This window comes from Schistocerca cancellata, chromosome 2 (assembly GCF_023864275.1).
Source record: "Schistocerca cancellata isolate TAMUIC-IGC-003103 chromosome 2, iqSchCanc2.1, whole genome shotgun sequence".
Taxonomy (NCBI): Eukaryota; Metazoa; Arthropoda; class Insecta; order Orthoptera; family Acrididae; genus Schistocerca; species Schistocerca cancellata.
Window position 1 is genome coordinate 944,339,911 of NC_064627.1, and position 23,143 is coordinate 944,363,053.

Here is a 23,143-nt window from a genome sequence, read left to right on the forward strand (position 1 = left end):
CTCGCTCGCTTGCTCAGCTCAGCAGACAAAATGCGTTTCTAAACCTGTTAACTTTTAAACCTGTTTATATAGTAGCGAGAATTACATCTTCTGCTGGAATATGCTGTTATAGAGTCTTACTAATTATTTGTAGTGCAACAAAATCACAACTTCGCAGTATACCGTAATGTACGATCTATGCTGGACATAAATTGTATAACGGCTTGTTTATGGCACTTAGTCTCTTTTCCTTAACAGTCCTCATTTCATAGAAGATGCGGTGCCTCATGCAACAGATAATCATCATGGAATGATTTTAATTTTATTGTGCCCAGTACAGCCGTAATAAGTTATTTGTAGGCCAATGGACTTCCGATCGGTGTAGTACTACTAATCATTGAGCCTCCATAATAGTGGATTTCCGTAGAAAACGTAATTCTCGGTTATTCGTAAATTGCTGGTTACTAGTTAGCAGGTACAGAAACGCAATTTGCCTGCTGAGCTGAGCGAGAGAGCGATCTCTGGCCTATCTTCGCGACGTTCGTGCCGCGGGCTGTTTTTCTCGTGGGCCTCGGCATTATGCAGCTCTGGCGTGTGGAACTCTTGAGGGTGTGTCTACGCCGCCGTATCTCATTCGTCGCTGCATCTGGCAGCGACTGCCCTTACTTGCATAATAAAGTGGAACATCTATAGCCGTCCATATGATGTTATTTATTATATGGCTTCCAGTTTCGGTGCTTCAGTACACCACCTTCAGGCCTTAATTGACGCTGAGGGGATTAACTCCAATCGTATACACGATTCTATCAGTGGCTAGTGTCCATGAACTGGTTTTTCGCAGGTTACCTGTAAGAACGATGTTGTGTCTCCAACCATTATTGATGGTTGGAGACACAGCAACATTGCTACAGGTAGTCTGGCCACTAACAGAATCATATATACCATTGGAGTTAATCCAATCAGCGTCAGTTAAGGCCTGAAGATGGTGTAATGAAGCACCGAAACCGGTAACCATATAATAAATAACATCGTAAGGGCGGCTATAGGTGTTCTATTTGATTAGATAAGTGAAACGCCGAAGTCCCTCACACCTCCCTCACACCTCCGATTCTTCGAACTTTTTCGGTGTACTCCGTCAGTCCTATCTGGTAAGGATCCCACACCGCGCAGCAGTATTCTAAAAGCGGACCGACAAACGTAGTCTAGGCAGTCGCCTTAGTACGTCTCTTACATTTTCTAAGTGTTCAAAAAATGGTTCAAATGGCTCTGAACACTATGGGACTCAACTCCTGTGGTCATAAGTCCCCTAGAACTTAGAACTACTTAAACCTAACTAAACTAATGACATCACACACATCCATGCCCGAGGCAGGATTCGAACCTGCGACCGTAGCGGTCGTGCGGTTGCAGACTGTAGCGCCTTTTCTAAGTGTCCTGCCAATAAAACGCAGTCTTTGGTTAGCCTTCCTCACAACATTTTGTATGTGTTCCTTCCAATTTAAGTTGTTCGCAATTGTAATACCTAAGTATTTAGTTGAATTTACAGCCTCACACCTCACACCTCCGATGAACATATAAAAGAGCTTATTTGTGGTTCCGTCACGAGGTACCAACTTCGCCATGCAACCTCGTTCTTAGGATGACACCACAAATATGCAGACAAAAAATCTTTTAACACAACTTCAAAACATAGAAGCTTATCATGGAACGCTATACGTTACTGTGCATGTCTAAAATGGGAATGGGCAGTCCCTTCAGAGGGAAACCATTGATTTGTCTGACATTCAGTCATTGAAAACAGGTAGTAAGACGGAAAGCAACTGAGGACGACGTCACTTCCTTTTGATGAGCTGCTTTCAGGGGCAGAACAAGGCAGCAGACTGTGAGTGCAGTCACGGGAGCTGACGGTTCCTCGCGTGTGCCCTCCGCCAGGTCTGTGGTGGCGGCCGTTTCGCCAGCGGTGGTGGTCCCCTGCCTCTTCAGGCTGCGAGTGAAGGGCTACGGCGTGGCCAAGGGCATCCCCACGCTCATCATCGCCATCTCCGGAATAGACGACGCCGCGTCCGTCGCAGTCTTCGGGGTCGTGCTCAGCGTCATGTTTTCCCAAGGTAAGCAACTGCACGTAAAACAAGGAGAAATAGGGGGCAGCCGGTATTAGGCGAAATAAGGAACCAGTTTCTCGAAATGTAACAGTCTTCCTAGAGTACAGAGTCTGCTGATGACTTACTTCTAAACCTTGGCATTACAAGTTCCTACAACTGAGCGATCTTCAAATTCTTTACTTTCTGGTACACTTATTATACCATTTTTACTCCATTGCATCCCGCACAGTGAAGTGTGCAGTTGAGGGGTTAGGTTGACTGAAAAGTAAAAGGTGAATCCGAAGTCTACCGACAAAATTTCAGATGTTCTTCCAGGATAATTTCTGAATATTTTGGTAAATGGAGCCCGTGGTCTCCGGTGGCTCTTCAGTCGTAATGAAATAATTCGGTTTGTTACCTTAACCACCTCGTTTCGGTGGAAAAGTTTGTAATAGGCAATGACCAACGCGTACAACACTAAACACAGATTAATGCAACACAGCCTCGGACGAAACATGGACACTGTGATGTGGATTTAGTCGCTGTGGAGCCAGCTCAGCATAGCGTCGTTGTGAAGCTCTTCCATTACGTTCAATGAATGCATATACGAGGTGCGTATCGGCCAACACTTCGTTTTAAACCTACCCATAATGTTTTGTATCATCGTTAACGTACAATTAACGCTGATGGAAAAACCAATTCAGGCACAATCCAGCAATACTGTATGCAAGCTTGACTGCGAAGAATGAAGTAGCCATTGCTGTCAACAGCAAGTACAGTGAGTGAATGAAAAGAGTTTGTTCCCAATAAGACACAGAGCGCATGCACCGACATGCCTTCTGTTGTGCAAATATTTTCAGTGCAAAACCTATATAAAGAAGAAATGAAGAGAAATGGTATTAATCTGTAACAAACCAACGGAGACCATTGGTCCTTTCTATCACAAAATCCAGAAATGTCCTTGAACAACTTTCGAAATTTGATCGGTGGACCTCGAGTTCATTCTCCATAACGTGTTAAAACATTGATCTATCTAACGCAACGAAGTACGCAATTGATGTGACCACGTTAGTTCAAAAACGTACTTATAAATCTCACAGGTTATAATGAGCCCAGTGTTTGTAGAAACCGTTCGCACGTAGTATGGAAAGTATCCGTGCGTGACTGACAAATTACTACTGTTATGAATTTTTCAGTTTACGGAATAGTCACGCACACTATCAGCTCATTTTTATAAAATTTTAATTATAATAACTAAACAGATGGCAGGGAAAATTAAATTAAATAAAAAGAAAGGAAGTTTAAACTTTGATATTTATCTTAAAGTTTTGTCAGTGTTCAATGAAACGTACAACATGCATAGTCTGACTCAAAGCTGGTGCCTTATTTACTGTTAGGAAAACGTGACTTTCTAAGAACAGGAAACAAACAAACAGGGTGCAATACCGCATTCAAAACTAACACACAAAGATCGTTGAAGGGTACACAAAAGGAAATGAACCACAACCAATCGATTCTATTTAAGACAAAGAAAACATGCTCGTATCGTAGTCCTGTTCGTAATGGATAACCATAGACTGGTATAGTAAGTTTATACAAAGAAAACGTGGTTCGATATATCCACAATCTTACCAAATGGTCTACGAAATCTTTCAAAAAGAATGTGAAACAGGAAGAACTGCTCGTCGTACCGATTAATTACGTGCTCGTATCGTAGTCCTGTTCGTAATGGATAACCATCGACTGGTATAGTAAGTTTATACAAAGAAAACGTGGTTCGATATATCCACAATCTTACCAAATGGTCTACGAAATCTTTCAAAAAGAATGTGAAACAGGAAGAACTGCTCGTCGTACCGATTAATTACGTTTGACTACCCGAGGCATTATCCAAAAGAGTAGCTGAAGACCAGTTTCATTACTACACCACATGCCCCACGTGGTCAACTGGATTTACAGAAATGTTTAATGCCACAATAATTTTAATAATAAAAAATTAAATCGAAGCATTATTTACAAGAGAAACTTCCGAACTGCGTTACTAACGCCGTAGTATTCACTTGATGGGTCAAACTATTTTACGAGCACGTGGTACTGGTACCACAAAGCACACACCACGTGGGTTGAACATAAAGAAAAATAGTAATTTTAAAAATTTTATTGAGAGGGAAACTTACAATCACGGGCACATTCACACTAAGACCGATGATCTTAATTACAATTACGCCTCATCACCAAGTGCTTCCACTTTCCTTTATTCGAGTGGGGACAAAGCTACTAACGCAATACATTCTGAAACTAACACTGAAATTGCACTGCGTCGCGATTTAAAATAATATAAAAGCATTTTCGATGTAGACCTGTAACGAAAGTGATTAATTTTTCAATTACGCTGAACTTAAGAATTCCATTGTCCTTCGGGCTGACCAGACACCCGCTTACCCGGAGATCTTACCACTTCAGAAACTGGCCGTAGACTGAGTAGCGTGGGCCCCTTCCGAGGGTGTCCCACAGATACAACAGGCAGCTTCCTATACCAACTTGAGAAGGGACGGACAGGACCACACCAAGGAGACAAACCTCTTTGCCTTAGACACCGTAGCTACCTACTCAGACGTTGGTCCTACTGTTCTCTAACAGACAGACTTCTCTGCTACCAACGAGCATGCAACTACAAATACACTCATTCATTCATACTTCCACACCAGAAGGGAAGGAGATGACATTATCTTAAGACATCATATGCACTACGTAAAGGAGGCGGCTGTGGGTTCCATATGAAACTGTATGATACGAATTAAATATAAAAATGTGTTTGCAAGTGTGTATGACAAGTTGTTCGTGTTTCTGTGTCAATATAACATATTCCACTGCCAGTCCCCTCCCAGATAAATTTAGAAATACCACAGTAAATTTAATGTATGACGTAAACAACACTAGTTCGAGGAAAAAGCATGAAAGGAATCTAACAGAGACCTTTCAAGATAATTTTGAATCCATGAACAGTTTATACAACAGATTTGTCATTAATACAATTAATGGAATGAATGAGCTTTTGTTCACTGCACAACATCTGAAATCTGGGAATCAAATTAAATATAGCTACCATTTCCTGTACCACGTTTTTTAGTTAGTTTTTGGTGTTACTTACCTATATAAACGATTTGGAAGACAATCCGAGCAGCCGTCTTCGGTTGTTGGAGATGACGCTATCGTTTATCGACTAATAAAGTCATCAGAAGATCAAAACAAACTGCAAAACGATTTAGAAAAGATATCTGAATGGTGCGAAAAGCGGCAGTGGACCCTAAATAACGAAAAGTGTGAGATCATCCACGGGAGTGATAAAAGGAACTCGTTAAACTTCGGTTACACGCTAAATCAGTCGAACCTAAAGGCCGTAAATTCAACTAAATACCTAGGTATTACAATTGCGAACAACTTAAATTGGAAGGAACACATACAAAATGTTGTGAGGAAGGCTAACCAAAGACTGCGTTTTATTGGCAGGACACTTAGAAAGTGTAACAGACCTACTAAGGAGACTGCCTACACTACGCTTGTCCGTCCTCTTTTAGAATACTGCTGCGCGGTGTGGGATCTTTACCAGATAGGACTGACGAAGAACATCGAAAAAGTTCAAAGAAAGGCAGCGCGTTTTGTTTTATCGCGAAATATGGGAGAGAGTGTCACAGAAATGATGCAGGATTTGGGCTGGAAATCATTAAAAGAAAGGCGTTTCTCGTTGCGACGGTGTCTTCTCACGGAATTCCAATCACCAACTTTCTCCTCCGAATGCGAAAATATTTTGTTGACACCGACCCACATAGGGAGGAACGATCACCACAATAAAATAAGGGAAATCAGAGCTCGTACGGAAAGGTATAGGTGTTCATTGTTTCCGCGCGCTATACGAGATTGGAATAATAGAAGATTCCGAAGATGGTTCGATGAACCCTCTGCCAGGCACTTAAATGTGATTTTCAGAGTATCGATGTAGATGTAGATGTACATGTTCCAGATTCACTCTTTATTATAGCGACCACCAAAAGCTTAGCTCCACACAAATAAAATAGTGAAGATAAAATTAATGTTCACTGAACTCAACGGGTACCGGTATTCATCTTCCAGTTATATCCAAAAAACTTAGAGTTTCATCTACGAAGTTATGTCTTTAGCGTACTGTCGCATAACAGTCAATAAGAATTTCTTCTCCAAAAGTTGGAGATTTTGCTATAAATGAATCTCGAATCCTTACAAATTTCTCAATATTAGCTGCTTTAAAGTATTTTTCGGTTTATTTCATGAGCTGAGATAGGTGACCTTCAAAAAGAGATTATGCATTACAAGACAAATTAACTGCGTTGGAGATTACAAATAGGTGCATTAAAGGAAAAATATCGATCCTATTTTCATTAATTTATTTTTGCTATAGTTGCAGTTGTTTCTGTGGGCTGAAATTTTCTCGGTTCCTTTTAAAATGGTTGAGACAGGAACAGATTCAACGCACTTAGCTTTTCAAAGAAATCACAAAAATTTTCTAGTTTAACCAAAAAATCGGTTTCCACGAAGTGTTTGGAATCGTCAAGTTTCGTTTTTTAAGAAACTGCACATTTCTTACACAACTATTCGTTGTTACGTTGATCAGAAGTGCATGCCACGTACTTTAAATGTCCATTACTGTTGCAGGAAACGTCTAATAGTTGAATATTTTCGAGTGTAAACGTCTCAGCTCTCTTTAAACTCTTGTAAGAATAGAAGGCTGACACATCACGAAAATATTGAAATGTTAAAGGGCATATTTCGATAAAACTTTATCTCACAATGAGAAAACCGATGCTAACAGCCGGCAGCTGTGGCCGAGCGGTTCTAGGGGCTTCAGTCCGGAACTACGCGGCTGCTACGGTCGCAGGTTCGAATCCTGCCTCGGGCATGGATGTGTGTGACGTCCTTAGGTTAGTTAGGTTTAAGTAGTTCTAAGTCTAGGGGACTGATAACCTCAGATGTTAAGTCCAAAGTGCTTAGAGCAATTTGAACCTTTGAGGCCAACAAACATCAGCATCAATTGAAAACGCACTAATTCCATTAATTTCTTCAATTTAACTAGAATGTAATCGACTGCAAAAGCCAAACGTCCTCAAATTATCAGGCCATACAAAACCGTCATAAAGAAATAGCTTGTAGAAATTTACAGCAAGTAACAAAATTTCTCGAGGGAAGTAAAGATATTAAAGTGATTCGTTAAAGCACTGTAGAATATAAAATACAAGCTATGTCAGCCCATATCTATGGTTTGTGTTTAGATGCCTTTCAGACAGATAAAAAAACCAACATGAAAAATGTAATTCATCTGAGCAATAAGCGCAGTGTAACGTACCTCAGACACCGATCGGTACGTCACATAACATTTTGACAGCGTAGCTAATGGGTCCGGAAACAAGGCGTCCATTCCGATGTAAACCTCGTAGAAGTGGGCTGCGTACACACCTTACCACCAAAACGACTGCTGTCCCTCATATGAAAGACTTTAAATATTAGTGCACATCATAACGAAGCACTAAATATTCCAAACGATAAAAAATGTTATAGCAAAGAAACTGAATAATGTAATAATGCGGCTGCCATTAATAACACAATATTTCTTTTATACAGAAAAATTAAAATTCCACACTAAAGTGCACTTTGTTGACAAAACTGCAAAAACACGTGTTCTGAAACAATTACACTGTAGAATGAGATTTTCACTCTGCAGAGGAGTGTGCGCTGATATGAAACTTCCTGGCAGATTAAAACTGTGTGCCCGACCGAGACTCGAACTCGGGACCTTTGCCTTTCGCGGGCAAGTGCTCTACCATCTGAGCTACCGAAGCACGACTCACGCCCGGTACTCACAGCTTCACTTCTACCAGTATCTCGTTTTAATCTGCCAGGAAGTTTTATATCAGCGCACACTCCGCTGCAGAGTGAAAATCTCATTCTGGAAACATCCCCCAGGCGGTGGCTAAGCCATGTCTCCGCAATATCCTTTCTTTCAGGAGTGCTAGTTCTGCAAGGTTCGCAGGAGAGCTTCTGTAAAGTTTGGAAGGTAGGAGACGAGGTACTGGCGGAAGTAAAGCTGTGAGTACCGGGCGTGAGTCGTGCTTCGGTAGCTCAGATGGTAGAGCACTTGCCCGCGAAAGGCAAAGGTCCCGAGTTCGAGTCTCGGTCGGGCACACAGTTTTAATCTGCCAGGAAGTTTCAATTACACTGTACTTACTGAAGAGAGACTCGCACATATCTTTGTAATCGCGCCACTTCAAATTAACACTTATGCGCACATTTCGTGAAGGGATCTGACGTGAAAATTGATTTCGAGGTGCTAAGCCACTAATAATTTACAGTGCGGTGAAAGAAGTCATGAGACAGCGATGTGCACCTATACAGATGGCGGTAGTGTCGCGGAGGCGAGGTATAAAAGGGCAGGTGCATTGACGGAGCTGTCATTGACGGAGCTGTCATCCCCGCGGGTGGCACGCGTGGAGTTGGCACTTTATGCCGACGACACGGCGTTGTTCACCCGCAGCATGAACGCGGCCGAGATGCGCCGTCGCCTCCAGCTCGGATGCGACGTCCTGGGCGCCTGGTCCACGAAATGGCGCTTAAAGTTCAACGCTGTGAAGAGTCAGGCTGTCATCTTCAGCAGGAAGAGGCTGCCACCGGACCTACCGCCGGTCACGATCATGGGGGGCCCCATCCCATGGTTGCGGACCGGCAAATACCTCGGGGTGACGTTGGACAGGCACCTGACGTGGCTGCCACACGTCCGAGACGTCAGAGGGCGGGCAGTGGGGCGCCTTCGTGCGCTTTACCCGCTGCTCAACCCTTCATCGACACTTCCTCCACGCCACGGCCTCACCATGTATCTGTCCCTTGTCCGGCCGGTACTGGAATACGCGGCAGTGGTGTGGGGTAACGCGGCAGCGACGCACATTGCGACGCTCCAACGCGTGCAAAATAGGGCGCTGCGACTTGCGCTCCACAAGCCGCCTCGCTACCCGACGGGGCTGCTCCATGAGGAAGCTGGCATCCCCTTCCTGCGGGATCGTTTCCGGCAAATCGCCAGAGTGTTCTACAGTGATGCAGAACAGTCTGGCAGCCGCCTGATTCGTGGTCTGGGCCGCCAGGTCCACCACAGGCCAACGACTCGTTGGCCAGACCTACTGCGAGAGTAATCCTCTCTTGCAGCCCGCTGTCGAAACAAAGGGCGTCACAATGAACGACGCCCAGTGAGGACAGCTCAACCCGTTAGGTCCCACTGCACCCCAACGAGGTCACCGCAGGAACAGCAGCTCCGCTGCTTAAACTGCCCCCACACCTGGCATATGTAGCCAGAGTTTTAGAGCGAGCGAGCGGAGCTGTCATTTGTACCCAGGTGATTGTTGTGAAACGGATTCCGACGTCACTATTGCCATACAACAGGAATTAACAAACTTTGAACTCGGAATGGTAGCTGGAGCTAAAGGTACGGGAAGTTCCATTGCAGAAGTCGTTAGGGAATTCAATATTACGAGATCCACAGTGTCAGGAGTGTCCCGACAGTACCTCTCACCACGGAGTACGCAGTGGCCGACGCCCTTTACTTAGCAATGGAGAGCAGCGGCTTTTGCATAGAGTTGTCAATGCTAACAGACACGCACCACTGCGTGAAATAATCTCAGAAATCAGTGTGGGACGAACGACTAACGTATCCGTTAGGAGAGCGCGGCGGTGAAATTTGGCGTTAACGGGCTATGGCAGCAGACGACTGACGTGAGTGGCGTTGCTAACAGCACGACAACACCCGTAGCCTCGTTACCGTACCGGGCGGACCCTAGACGACTGGAAAACCGTGTTCTAGTAAGGTGAGTCCCGATTTCAGTTGGTAAGGGCGGAATCTATCTGGGCATGTGAAGGACTAACTGGCCATACAGTTGCATTAATACTTCAGTGACAGATCTGAATGGCTCGAGTCTACTAATCCGCGAAGTGATCATGACATCTTACACAATGGACGATGAAATGGCTTTAAAATAGCCACCGTCAGATTTACAATTGAATGATAGCCTATACACCTGAACGACTTACATGCTGTGCAGAAAGCGTGGTATCTCCTCGAGGTGACTTCTGAAATTCCGCCGAATGAGGTCATGCAGCTAGGAAGCATGCAGTTCGCTTTTGGAAGGGATGCGTCACAAATCCCTATTGACCATTTGATTTATTTTATCCAAGTTATAACTACGACACATCAGATGACATCGTAACTTGAGCTTTCAAGCAATAAAAGGCCTCTAATACACTCCTGGAAATTGAAATAAGAACACCGTGAATTCATTGTCCCAGGAAGGGGAAACTTTATTGACACATTCCTGGGGTCAGATACATCACATGATCACACTGACAGAACCACAGGCTCATAGACACAGGCAACAGAGCATGCACAATGTCGGCACTAGTACAGTGTATATCCACCTTTCGCAGCAATGCAGGCTGCTATTCTCCCATAGAGACGATCGTAGAGATGCTGGATGTAATCCTGTGGAACGGCTTGCCATGCCATTTCCACCTGGCGCCTCAGTTGGACCAGCGTTCGTGCTGGACGTGCAGACCGCGTGAGACGACGCTTCATCCAGTCCCAAACATGCTCAATGGGGGACAGATCCGGAGATCTTGCTGGCCAGGGTATTTGACTTACACCTTCTAGAGCACGTTGGGTGGCACGGGATACATGCGGACGTGCATTGTCCTGTTGGAACAGCAAGTTCCCTTGCCGGTCTAGGAATGGTAGAACGATGCGTTCGATGACGGTTTGGATGTACCGTGCACTATTCAGTGTCCCCTCGACGATCACCAGTGGTGTACGGCCAGTGTAGGAGATCGCTCCCCACACCATGATGCCGGGTGTTGGCCCTGTGTGCCTCGGTCGTATGCAGTCCTGATTGTGGCGCTCACCTGCACGGCGCCAAACACGCATACGACCATCATTGGCACCAAGGCAGAAGCGACTCTCATCGCTGAAGACGACACGTCTCCATTCGTCCCTCCATTCACGCCTGTCGCGACACCACTGGAGGCGGGCTGCACGATGTTGGGGCGTGAGCGGAAGACGGCCTAACGGTGTGCGGGACCGTAGCCCAGCTTCATGGAGACGGTTGCGAATGGTCCTCGCCGATACCGCAGGAGCGACAGTGTCCCTAATTTGCTGGGAAGTGGCGGTGCGGTCCCCTACGGCACTGCGTAGGATCCTACGGTCTTGGCGTGCATCCGTGCGTCGCTGCGGTCCGGTCCCAGGTCGACGGGCACGTGCACCTTCCGCCGACCACTGGCGACAACATCGATGTACTGTGGAGACCTCACGCCCCACGTGTTGAGCAATTCGGCGGTACGTCCACCCGGCCTCCCGCATGCCCACTATACGCCCTCGCTCAAAGTCCGTCAACTGCACATACGGTTCACGTCCACGCTGTCGCGGCATGCTACCAGTGTTAAAGACTGCGATGGAGCTCCGTATGCCACGGCAAACTGGCTGACACTGACGGCGGCGGTGCACAAATGCTGCGCAGCTAGCGCCATTCGACAGCCAACACCGCGGTTCCTGGTGTGTCCGCTGTGCCGTGCGTGTGATCATTGCTTGTACAGCCCTCTCGCAGTGTCCGGAGCAAGTATGGTGGGTCTGACACACCGGTGTCAATGTGTTCTTTTTTCCATTTCCAGGAGTGTACTTCGGATTTTTCGTCGAAACTGACGGTTTGCAAGATTTTGGATTTACACTAGACTTGTCATTCAAGGAAATGTGAGGACTGTTTGTGTCAATCATCCCTGTTCAGATGAAACTACACTTCTCTCCTCGTGTGCTCTGTGCCCACAATTTATCATTTTAATCCGTAAAATCTATTATCTATACAAGAATTGAAGGACGGGTAGAAGACCACCAGAGGAAAAGATCCGTTAATGTTCCAGACAAATTTAGAAACATGGGAGGCTGTAATGACCCTCCGACTTATCTTAGAAGAAATATTGAAGAAATGCAAAACCAGCACTTGGAGCTTTTGTAAACTTAGAAAATACTTTTGACCATTTTAATTGAAAAACACTCTTCGAAACTCTGAAAGTATCAGGGATAAAATACAGGGAGCGAAATTGTACAGAAACCAGACATCAGTTTTAAGAATCAAAGAACATGGTAGGGAAACAGCAATGGAAAGTAAGACAGCGTTGAGGACTGTGTCCCAAGTTACTCAATTTGTGCATTGACCAAGCAGTAAAGAAAATTAAGGATAAATTTGGAAAGGGGTTAGAAATTCAAGGAAAATAAATATAAACACTATGGTTTGCCAGTGACATTGTGTTCGTGCCAAACACGGCAAAGCATTTGAAAGAGTATTTGAACGGAATAAATAGTGACTGAAAAGAGCTTATAAGATGAATATCAAGAAAAATAAAGCAAGGGTAATGGAAAGCAGACACATGAAATCAGGCGATGATGGGGGAATTAGATTCGGAAATGATACACTATAAGTAGAAGACGAGTTTTCCTATTTGGGTAGAAAAATAACTGAATGTGTCACAAGCAAAGAAGATATAAAATTCAGCCTGTTAATAACAGGAAAGGCTTTTCTGAAAATATAATCATGTTAACATCTAACGTAAGTGTTAAGAAGTCTCTTCTTAAAGTACTTGTATGGAATGTAACCTTGTACGGAAGTGAAATCAAAAATGGCGAAAAAGATTTTGCAATCTGCAAAGCTCAATTTTAGTTAGGTGGCTCGAATAAGCAATAGAGAGTTCCCGAATCTGGTCCAAGAGAAAAAATCTTTGTGACATCAGTTGACTAAAAGAAGGTATAGGTTGACTGGATCCATCTTGAGTTATCACGGAATAATTAATTTATGGAAATTATTAATTTATGGAAATAACGGAAAACCGAGACCTGGATATCCGAATGGGGATTTGAAGCATCATCTTCTCGAATACGAGTCCAGTGCTTTCTCAGTGGGCCACCTCGCTCAGTTGTATTTCTGGCTGTTTACTCTTACCGGTGAAGCTTACGTTCTTGAGAAGTATCTTCTAGTAGCGACGCTTTCTTTTCATGGAAAAATTTCAACTCTCATACTTTTGTGTAAGCGATAGTTAATGGGAGGAGTGAGTGCCAGTGTTAGTGGCGGTGGTGGAAGAAAAGAATTACTGAGCCTCTTATTTCATTTACTGGCGCTGGCATCAAGGAAGAGACTCTATTCACTACAGAGAGCCCACAGCGACATTAACTGGCGGCTCACTTGCAGTCAAAAAGGCAAGGATGTGCGCATAGTGTTTTTTGTTATTGTGTGAGTGATACATATTGTACATTTGTTATTCAACGTGTATCATTGAATGAAAATGTTACACGGTGATTCACTGATCGCAATTCGTCACATTTTCCATTTATTCACATGGTCGGTGTACATTCGCTAAAGATTAAATATTTTTATTTAAGTCCATTTTCCTGATGGGGAAGACTTACCACACCATGTGACTGGGATGTCTTTTTCCTTCAGTTTTTACTTGCCATAGCACATTCTTATTGTAGGTCTATGTACGATTCTTGTTGCTTTTTTTGGCGTCATCATAACTTTTTTTTCTTCTTAATCTCATTTACTGTATTTCTTTATTTCTGTCACGAAAAGCTCAGGAAGAAGTTAAGGAATAAAATTTAGTGTAATCATGAGAAGCAAATTTCTTGTCTTCTTGCGATTGGATTATCAGTCTGCTTTATGAGGCAGACTTAATGTCTGTGCACAGATTCAGCAACTTTTGGGCATTACAACATGTTATTTATTTCAGTCAGTGTTGGGATTTTAAAAAGTTGATTATATGTTTCGGTCGTTATCGGGCATCTTCAGAGCTACAAAAAAGGGGGGACAAAAATTGCAAATATAAAGAACCAAGCTGTCCTGGTTAATAAAATAATGCCAATAGCGTGGAGCGTTATGTAAACGTATTTTTAATGTTTTTATTTCGTATTTTTCTGAATTGTTTTTTTTAATCTTTTTGTCACCTTTCCTGCATAAAAGTGCCTACATGTAACATATACTACCTAAAGGCAACTTCATGTGCATACTCTTACTTTTTTCCTCCCCGCCCGCAACTTTGCATCTTCCACCGAGATGCCTATACACGCTATATTCCTGGATGTTAACCACAGGTATTTTAATGTGAGGCAGCCACATATGGAGACGAAGTTGATGCGTTATACTACAACAAAGCTGGAAAGGTGCGTTTATGTGTATACATGTAAACGCTCCCAACGACTGTATAGATTTAATCAAATAACGGACAAGAAACACTGCGCGAAATAACCTCACAAATCGAAGTGGTACGTACGACGACCGTATCTGTTAGGACAAAGCGGCGAAATTTGGCGTTTATGGGCTACGGCAGCAAACGACGTACGCGAGTGCCTTTGCGATCAGTTCGATATCGCCTGCAGCACCTCTCTTCAGTTCGTGACCATATCGGTTGGACCCTAGACGACTGGAAACTCGTAGCGTGATCAGATGAGTCTCGTTTTCAGTTGTCAAGAATTGATGCTAGTGTTCAAATGTGGCGCAGACCCCATGAAGCCGTGAACTCAAGTTGTGAACAAGGCACTGCGCAAGCTGGTGGTGTCTCCATAATGGTGTGGGCTGTGTTTACATAGAATGGACTGGGTCCTCTGGTCCAACTGAACCGATCATTGACTGGAAATGGTTATCCATAGACTTCATGTTCACAGATAATGGCAGAATTTTTATTGACAATGTGCCCTGTCATCAGGCCACAATTGTTCGCGATTGGTTTGAGAACATTCTTGGTAATTCGAGAAAATGGTTTGGCCATCCAGATCGCCAAACATGAGTCCCGTCGAACATTTTTGGGACATAATCGAGAGGTCAGTTCGTGCACAAAATCCCGCACAGGCAACACTTTCGCTGTTATGAACGGCTATAGAGGCAGCATGGCTCAGTTTTTCTATAGGGGACTTCCATGGACTTGTTGAGTCCATCAACGTTTAGTTGCTGTACCACGGCGGGCAAAAGAAGGTCCGACACTATATTAAGTGATATTCCATGACATTTGTCGCCACAGTGTAATATCAGTCATAACTTTCACTACCCGATTTGCTCAAGATAGTAGAACCGTTATATGTTATGATCTCATACAACCAGCAGCAGTAGAAATAATGCGTGTCTATCCTGTGGTAAATAGATCGTCAGGTCACGATGCACAGTTAGGCACATTACGTAACTTGGCTCAATTGCACAGTTCAGAAATACACAAAGAATACAATGAGACTGGGGCATACTTTAATTGGCATTTTGTCTAGTCACCACTCATAACGTAGATTCCCAAATGTACACCTACCGTAAATATACTTATCTTGTAATAATTTGTTGTCCAGAGTTGTAGGTCAACGTCTTCATGCGTATGTTTCAGGTGCTCTTTTAGTTACTTGTTTTGTAAATAAAACTGCATTTTCCTCCTGCTAGTTACTTTATTTATCCCATATGCGTTTCGCCTTTTCCTGTTCTAAGGCATCATCAGTGGGATCTCTAACGATACAGTTTTGTTAGTTATAGATTATCAAACAGTTCATGGTCTTATAAAACTGCGATCACATTTCGTCTAGGCAAATTCTTATGTAAGCTATTGACATGTCCTTATCGATTTTGTAACTAATAAATAGTAATTGAAATGTCGTATTTTAAGCAAAATGAGTTGTTAGAAGCGAGATATTTTGACCTCGTGTTTCGATTCAAATGCATTAATTGCTTGGTTAACAGAATAACAATTTTTAATATAGTCTTTCCATGATACTTGAAATATAATCTGAAACCAGGACCAGGATTAAATTCTAGGTATTATCACTAGAAAAATGAGAAGGCTATCATAAATTACAGCTATAAAAGCTAAAATTAGAAAAAAATCATTGTTATTACACGGGCTGTGATGAATGCGACTCAGCCATAGAAAGGCTGAGGACAATGTCACATCGAGCCCCTGTGGTTCACGCTCACCTCTCCCTTTGTACTCTATGTCCTCTGAACCGTCGTAATAACCAAGAGCAGTTGTCTCCACGCCACATTAAGCCGCGCCTACTCATTTTGTCGTCCTCCCTAAGTGTTTTATAAGAAAGCCTTTTTATCACATCACAAATGTGGTGTGCGTACTGTAAGACCTTCAGTACACACACCGTCAGATTATTTGACTTGTCGCTCTAACTAAGTAGGCGAGTGTCAGCAATATGTCTTGTGGTCTTAACGTGGCGTGTTTACCTTGTGCCGTTAGGTCAGACAATAGAAATGCCACTTGCACACTTAGAGTAGCAGATTGACGGTGACCAACTTTAATCAGAACTTGATCAATTTTCACACACATTTATTAAAATAATAATGAGCATAAAAATTACTTAACTTGGTTCTGGATGCTATTTACAATTGACAATCTGAAGTTCCTTTGGTATTTGTGTGTTAGTCTTATTCTCACATATATCTCTGATACTTGCCAAAAGTGTCTATACATTTATCTTCAAGGCTATGTACAGGAATATGGTAATCTTATTAGGCGCAGACTGAAACAGACTATAGACTGGTACAGACAACTGTAGCACTCGTACAGACTGGTACAGACTAACGCAGACTGGTAGAGACTGGTGCAGACTCACTAATCGGAACTCTGTACACTCGTTATAATACCTTGCGCGTTCATGTATCACTGCGCGAGTGTGATCCGCGAGGAGAAAAGGTTCTACATTAACAGCATCATTGGCTGCGTTACATATTAATACGCGGGTCGGCGAAAGCAGAATTTGGTCCGTCTCTATGGCAGTGCCATCTCGTAGTACGGAGACGGACGAGCGCTGCGACTGCGCTGTTGTGCTTAGCGGGGCGCGCTCTAGTGGGAAAGTTGTGTACGCACTGACTACACGGAACTATGTACACAACAACAACACACTTTGCTCTTGCATGTCCCTGTGACACAAATATACAAACATATGTTATGTATTATACTGAACGTGATCACAATTAACATACATAGTATTTGAAATATGTTTTCACATGCAGGGTTGTCAGAAACAGTGTGAAACGCTTGTAAGGATAGATTCTGCTGAGAATTAGTTGTTATAAAAAACATTCGATAGGTGATATCATTATTTAGAATTGAAGTTAGTCAATCAGGCCGCTGCGTACGCAGACACAAGCGGCCCGCCCGATACAATTAGTATCAGTTGTTCTCATGGTTGATAACGCTCGAGATTGATCAGCCTTTGGCTCGGGTTCGATCCTTACTGTCTTATGTCCAATTTTTGTATCGCTCTCTTGTTCCATATTAGGAAACCCAATGAAAAACATGTTTCACGACACCGCTTTGCGTCACATTGTTGCAAAGACGAGGGCCGGAGTGCCAGTCCACGTGGATGTGGTTCTTAGGCCGTTTCCTCCTACATACCGCTAGGCTAATACTGGGCTGCTACACAAGCCTGCCTCCGTTACACGATTCCCAAACATTTTGAGAACTTTCTTTCACTTTCACATAAATAGCACCACATGCAGACAGTTACGGTAAACGTTTTCTGTCTCGGGGGATTATTGGGTGGCGACAAGAAGGTCATCCGGCCACCCCTTACGTTAACCATGCAACATCCGTTAAGGGAGAACGACAGGATGACGGTCGAAAAAACTCGAAATTTATTTTATTATGGAATTCGAATGTATATACATTGTACATTATTCCCCAAAGTATTACGTGCAAAATCCAAAAATTAAAGATTCTATGAGCGTTTGAAGCTGAGTGTGCACGGCACGCCTCGGCGTTAGCGCACCGGTTGCCACAGGTCGTTATCGATGGCATCATCCCTATTCATACCGATTTGAGTAAACCTGATCATCTGGAGCGTTGTTTGTGCCGTTTACTCTAAATGTGAACGAAAGTTTCAATAGTCTCTTTCGGAGATACGCTCCAAATACGCTGTCACGGCATGCTACCAGTGTTAAAGACTGCGATGGAGCTCCGTATGCCACGGCAAACTGGCTGACACTGACGGCGGCGGTGCACAAATGCTGCGCAGCTAGCGCCATTCGACGGCCAACACCGCGGTTCCTGGCGTGTACGCTGTGCCGTGCGTGTGATCATTGCTTGTACAGCCCTCTCACAGTGTCCGGAGCAAGTATGGTGGGTCTGACACACCGGTATCAATGTGTTCTTTTTTCATTTCCAGGAGTGTATAACATCCAACCGAGGCGAAATTGTCAACGTTGCTTCAAATTTCGCCGTATGTCTATTCAATGTAGGCAGTACTGCATTAATGCATGTGGCATGCCCTTCAAATCGAAATGGGCGATGAAATGCGCCGATTCTGTTAAGATAGAGACGCCAGCGGCGACGCGCTCGGCGACGAAAAGGGCCTTGAGGACGAAAACGACGGGCTTATCACTTCAGAGTAGCAGAAAGCGGCCATTCACAAGCCGGGACAGCAGTTATTACGGACCAGGCATCGATGATATCTCGTAAGCTTTGTCCCATTTTTATATGGTAAATAACTGTCAAACTTTAAACGCGTTTTTTTAAACCATGATTTTCAGCATGGTTGTTCGTGCCCAAGCTACAATTTTCATCCGATTTTAATAATTTTTTGTCTCCCTTGAAGCGAACTGAATTCTCTTCAGTTCATCGTAGCTGTTTTTTATGTTGATATTTAGTATCTTTTAGGCCAAACAGGAGGGTTTTTTAAAAATATCTATAATTTCGCCAAAACATTTTTTTTTTTTTTTTTTTTTTTTTTTTTTTTTTTTTTTTTTTTGCAAATCACTACGATGAACTGAAGTTAGATCTGTAAGGATCAGGGTGATATGTTAATGTCATGTTTCAGGTAACCTCAACCGGAGTTTCAGCTACAACCGTCGATCTACCTCCTTTCAGAGCTGCCTCGGGAAACTCCCAATCACACAGTGAAGATATTAATTTTTTTCAATAACAAACTACTTCAATGTATGCTTTATTCATTGCAGCAAACCCCATTTGTCTACTACATTCCAGTACGGAGAAAAAATCTTGAAACTGAGCAACATTTTCATCCGTCATTCTGTCGTTCTCCCTTAATAACGTTGCCGGCTCTGCGTCGATGCGGGACAAAGGCGCAAGAAAAAGAAGAATGCCAGTTAGTCTTCTGACTTGATGATACCGGTTATCTATGAGGCCGAGTACAAAACTCAGAACAGGCTGAAGACACAGTTATTAAAACCCATTACCAGCACGATAGCGTCATCATTTCCCAATTAATTTATTATGGTCAGAACCCAAAAGTTCTGTATGTCTTTATGGCATTTGTCATAGCGACACGATACTGCGGATACTCAACTCAGAAAGAGAACTTGCCCATCTGGGTACGACATTTGGCCTATTTTGATAACAGAGATACCTATACTAGGTGACAGATAATGTATTTTCAGAAAGTACTGTAAATTTTTGTCAATTTTCCGCCGATTATACACAGTATACCACGCGAAAAGCTGAAATACTAAACACTTTTTTCCAAAGCTGTTTCATAAAGAAAGACCGCACTGCAGTTCCTTCTCTAAATCCACGCACGAACGAAAAAATTGCTGACGTCGAAATAAGTGTCCAAGTAATAAAAAAGCAACTGAAATCACTCAACAGAGGAAAGTCCACTTGACCTGACGGGGTACCAATTCGATTCTACACAGAGTATGCGAAAGAACTTGCCCCCTTATAACAGCCCTGTACCGCAAGTATCTAGAGGAACGGAAGGCTCCAAATGATTGGAAAAGAGCACAGGTAGTTCCAGTTTTCAAGAAGGGTCGTCGAGCAGATGCGCAAAACTATAGGCCTATATCACTGACATCGATCTGTTGTAGAATTTTAGGGGTCAGGGATTTTCTCTGCCTCGTGATGACTGGGTGTTGTGTGATGTCCTTAGGATAGTTAGGTTTAAGTAGTTCTAAGTTCTAGGGGACTGATGACCATAGATGTTAAGTCCCATAGTGCTCAGAGCCATTTGAACCATTTTTTGTAGAATTTTAGAACATGTTTTTTGCTCGCGTATCATGCCATTTCTGGAAACCCAGAATCTACTCTGGAGGAAACAACATGGATTCCGGAAACAGCGATCGTGTGAGACTCACCTCGTTTTATTTGTTCATGAGACCCGGAAAATATTAGATATAGGCTCCCAGGTAGGTGCCATTTTCCTTGAATTCCGGAAGGCGTTCGATACAGTTCCGCACTGTCGCCTGATAAACAAAGTAAGAGCCTACGGAATATGAGACCAGCTGTGTGGCTGGATTGAAGAGTTTTTAGCAAACAGGACACAGCATGTTGTTCTCAATGGAGAGACGTCTACAGACATTTAAGTAACCTCTGGGGTGTCACAGGGGAGTGTTATGGGACCATTGTTTTTCACAATATACGCATAAATGACCTAGTAGATAGTGTCGGAAGTTCCATGCGGCTTTTCGCGGATGATGCTGTAGTATACAGAGAAGTTGCAGCATTAGAAAATTGCAGCGAAATGCAGGAAGATCTGCAGTGGATAGGCACTTGGTGCAGGGAGTGGCAACTGACCCTTAACATAGACAAATCTAATGTATTGCGAATACATAGAAAGAAGGATCCTTTATTGTATGGTTATATGATAGCGGAACAAACACTGGTAGCAGTTACTTCTGTAAAATATATGGAAGTATGCGTACGGAACGATTTGAAGTGGAATGATCATATAAAGTTAATTGTTGGTAAGGCGGGTACCAGGTTGTAGTCCATCAACAAAGGAGGTGGCTTACAAAACACTCGTTCGACCTATACTTGAGTATTGCTCATCAGTGTGGGATCCGTACCACGTCGGATTGACAGAGGGGAGAGAGAAGATCCAAAGAGGAGCAGCGCGTTTCGTCACAGGGTTATTTGGTAAGCGTTACGGAGATGTTTAGCAAACTCGAGTGGCAGACTCTGCAAGAGAGGCGCTCTGCATCGCGATGTATCCAGGTTTCGAGAGGGTGCGTTTCTGGATGAGGTATCGAATATATTGCTACCCCCTACTTATACCTCCCGAGGAGATCGCGAATGTAAAATTAGAGAGATTCGAGCGCGCACGGAGGCTTTCCGGCAGTCGTTCTTCCCGCGAACCATACGCGACTGGAACAGGAAAGGGAGGTAATGACAGTGTCACGTAAAGTGCCCTCCGCCACACACCGTTGGGTGGCTTGCGAAGTATAAATGTAGATATAGATGTAGATGTAAATGCCCTTTGACCGTTTTAATTTAAACTGTTAGGCGTGATTATTTGTTATCACTGGCAGGAGCGAAACGACAAGGAAAATTGCGGAACATTGTTATTACATGGGAAGGAAGGAATTATTCTGGTTATTCGGAGGTCGTCTAAAAATTATTAGAATCCTGTGAAAGTACGATTGTTCTCAGTTTGTGATACTGTTTGAATCAATGTCATAAAGTTTATAACCAAGAATACAGCCATGTACAAACTGATCGCAGCTTTTTGCCTATCTCCAATATGGTGGACAATGCAGACATATTGAGACTGTATTTTCCAAGACCAGAAGTCTCCATCCAGATAGTACAGAGACCAGTTGCCCAACCACAGGTGTCATATATACTGTGGTTTTTTCTCCTTTCTTCCCGACCTATACATTTACACATTTGTGTGTGAATTACACTGTTGTACATGAAAAGGGAGGACAGAACACAACGAAATTTTACTAGCAGCGTGTGTAAGGCATAGTATGAAGAATACACGATTAAATTTGCAGGTTATTTGGTGGGGGTGGGGGGGGGGGGGCAGAGGGCTCAGAGCAGTCACTTCTGGCGGCAACACTCTCTATAACCCGGCTGGGAATTGAGCCGTACTGGTCTTGGGTCACACATTCTGGCACGTCAGTCTTTTCTGCTTCAACTCTCCTGTCCAACTCCATTATCTACTGAACTAATGGTGGCGTGCCAATATGTCGGCAGCCTATGACCAGATGTTTTCAGTGGGTCAGAGATCTGGAGAACGTCCTGACCACAACAACAGTCAAGAGCACCGTCCACATAGAGACAAGTCGAGACAGGACGCACAACATGCTGTCTTGCGTTATCTTGTTATAAGATCACAGAGACCACAAAGATAGGACGCAACAACCGGCCTTACCCGTTCCAGGTACTATCCAAATTACCGGCAATGCGAACCAGTGGTGATACTGTGGTGTACCCCGTGGCGCAGATACCATCAAGCCAGGTTTTGGGCCAATGCGGCGATGGCGAATGCAATCTGGCAACGTTCGTTCTTCTCGGAGCCTCCACACGCGGAAACAGCCATCGTGTCGGTGTACGCAGAACGTCTCAAAAAGACGGCGTGGTGCCACCCCTGTGTCCAGTACTGTTGAAGGGCTCCTTACCATCGACGCACCCCTCTCTGCTGTCGCGTCAAAGCAAGCTGCAACAGTGGCCGCCGTGCTGACAGCCCATGGTACTAAAGTCTCGCTCCATCTGTTCCGTTTGTCTTGTTGCAGATGGTCCCATTTCATGACTCCACGTGTGTGACGTAGCTGTACAATCTTGAACCATTATGTCTGTCCTCTAGCGACCTTTATGTCTGTCCTCTCCGGCACTAGCCGTAAAAGGGATCGTTGCGATCCCGCACAACGTTGAATACGGCCGTCCTGAGCCCATAGATTCCATATTTGTACAACAGTTGTGGGATCGCGATCAACGCAGTCAGCAGTATCTCAATATTCTAAACAGGCTACTTTTCTCCCACAGCCAAATTCCGACTTGTGCTGGTAGTTGCTTCTCTTCCTTACATGATATTTTCACAAGCTAATTACATTCAAAGGTGATTTACGAATGAGAAACTCTCAGACTAATCTTTCCATTACATAGAATGTAAACTTCAGTACTCCTTCTCACTTCACGCGGTTACACTGAAACGCTAATCGCTAGCATGTCGAAACATGTATTTTATGCGGCCTTCATGGTGTGATTTTAATGGTCAGCAGTATGTACAGTGTTAAGTGGAACCGATTTATGCTGGAAAAAGG

At 43.7% G+C, this 23,143-nt stretch overlaps 1 protein-coding gene across 1 annotated transcript in view; it reads left to right on the plus strand.

Annotated features, from left to right (window-relative positions):
• Window positions 1–23,143, plus strand: part of LOC126160018 (sodium/hydrogen exchanger 9B2-like) — a 193,157-nt gene that overhangs the window by 105,376 nt on the left and 64,638 nt on the right. Inside the window, exon 8 of the mRNA XM_049916828.1 lies at window positions 1,912–2,087. Within this exon, the coding sequence (XP_049772785.1) occupies window positions 1,912–2,087 (176 nt within the window). The remainder of the gene's footprint in view (window positions 1–1,911; window positions 2,088–23,143) is intronic.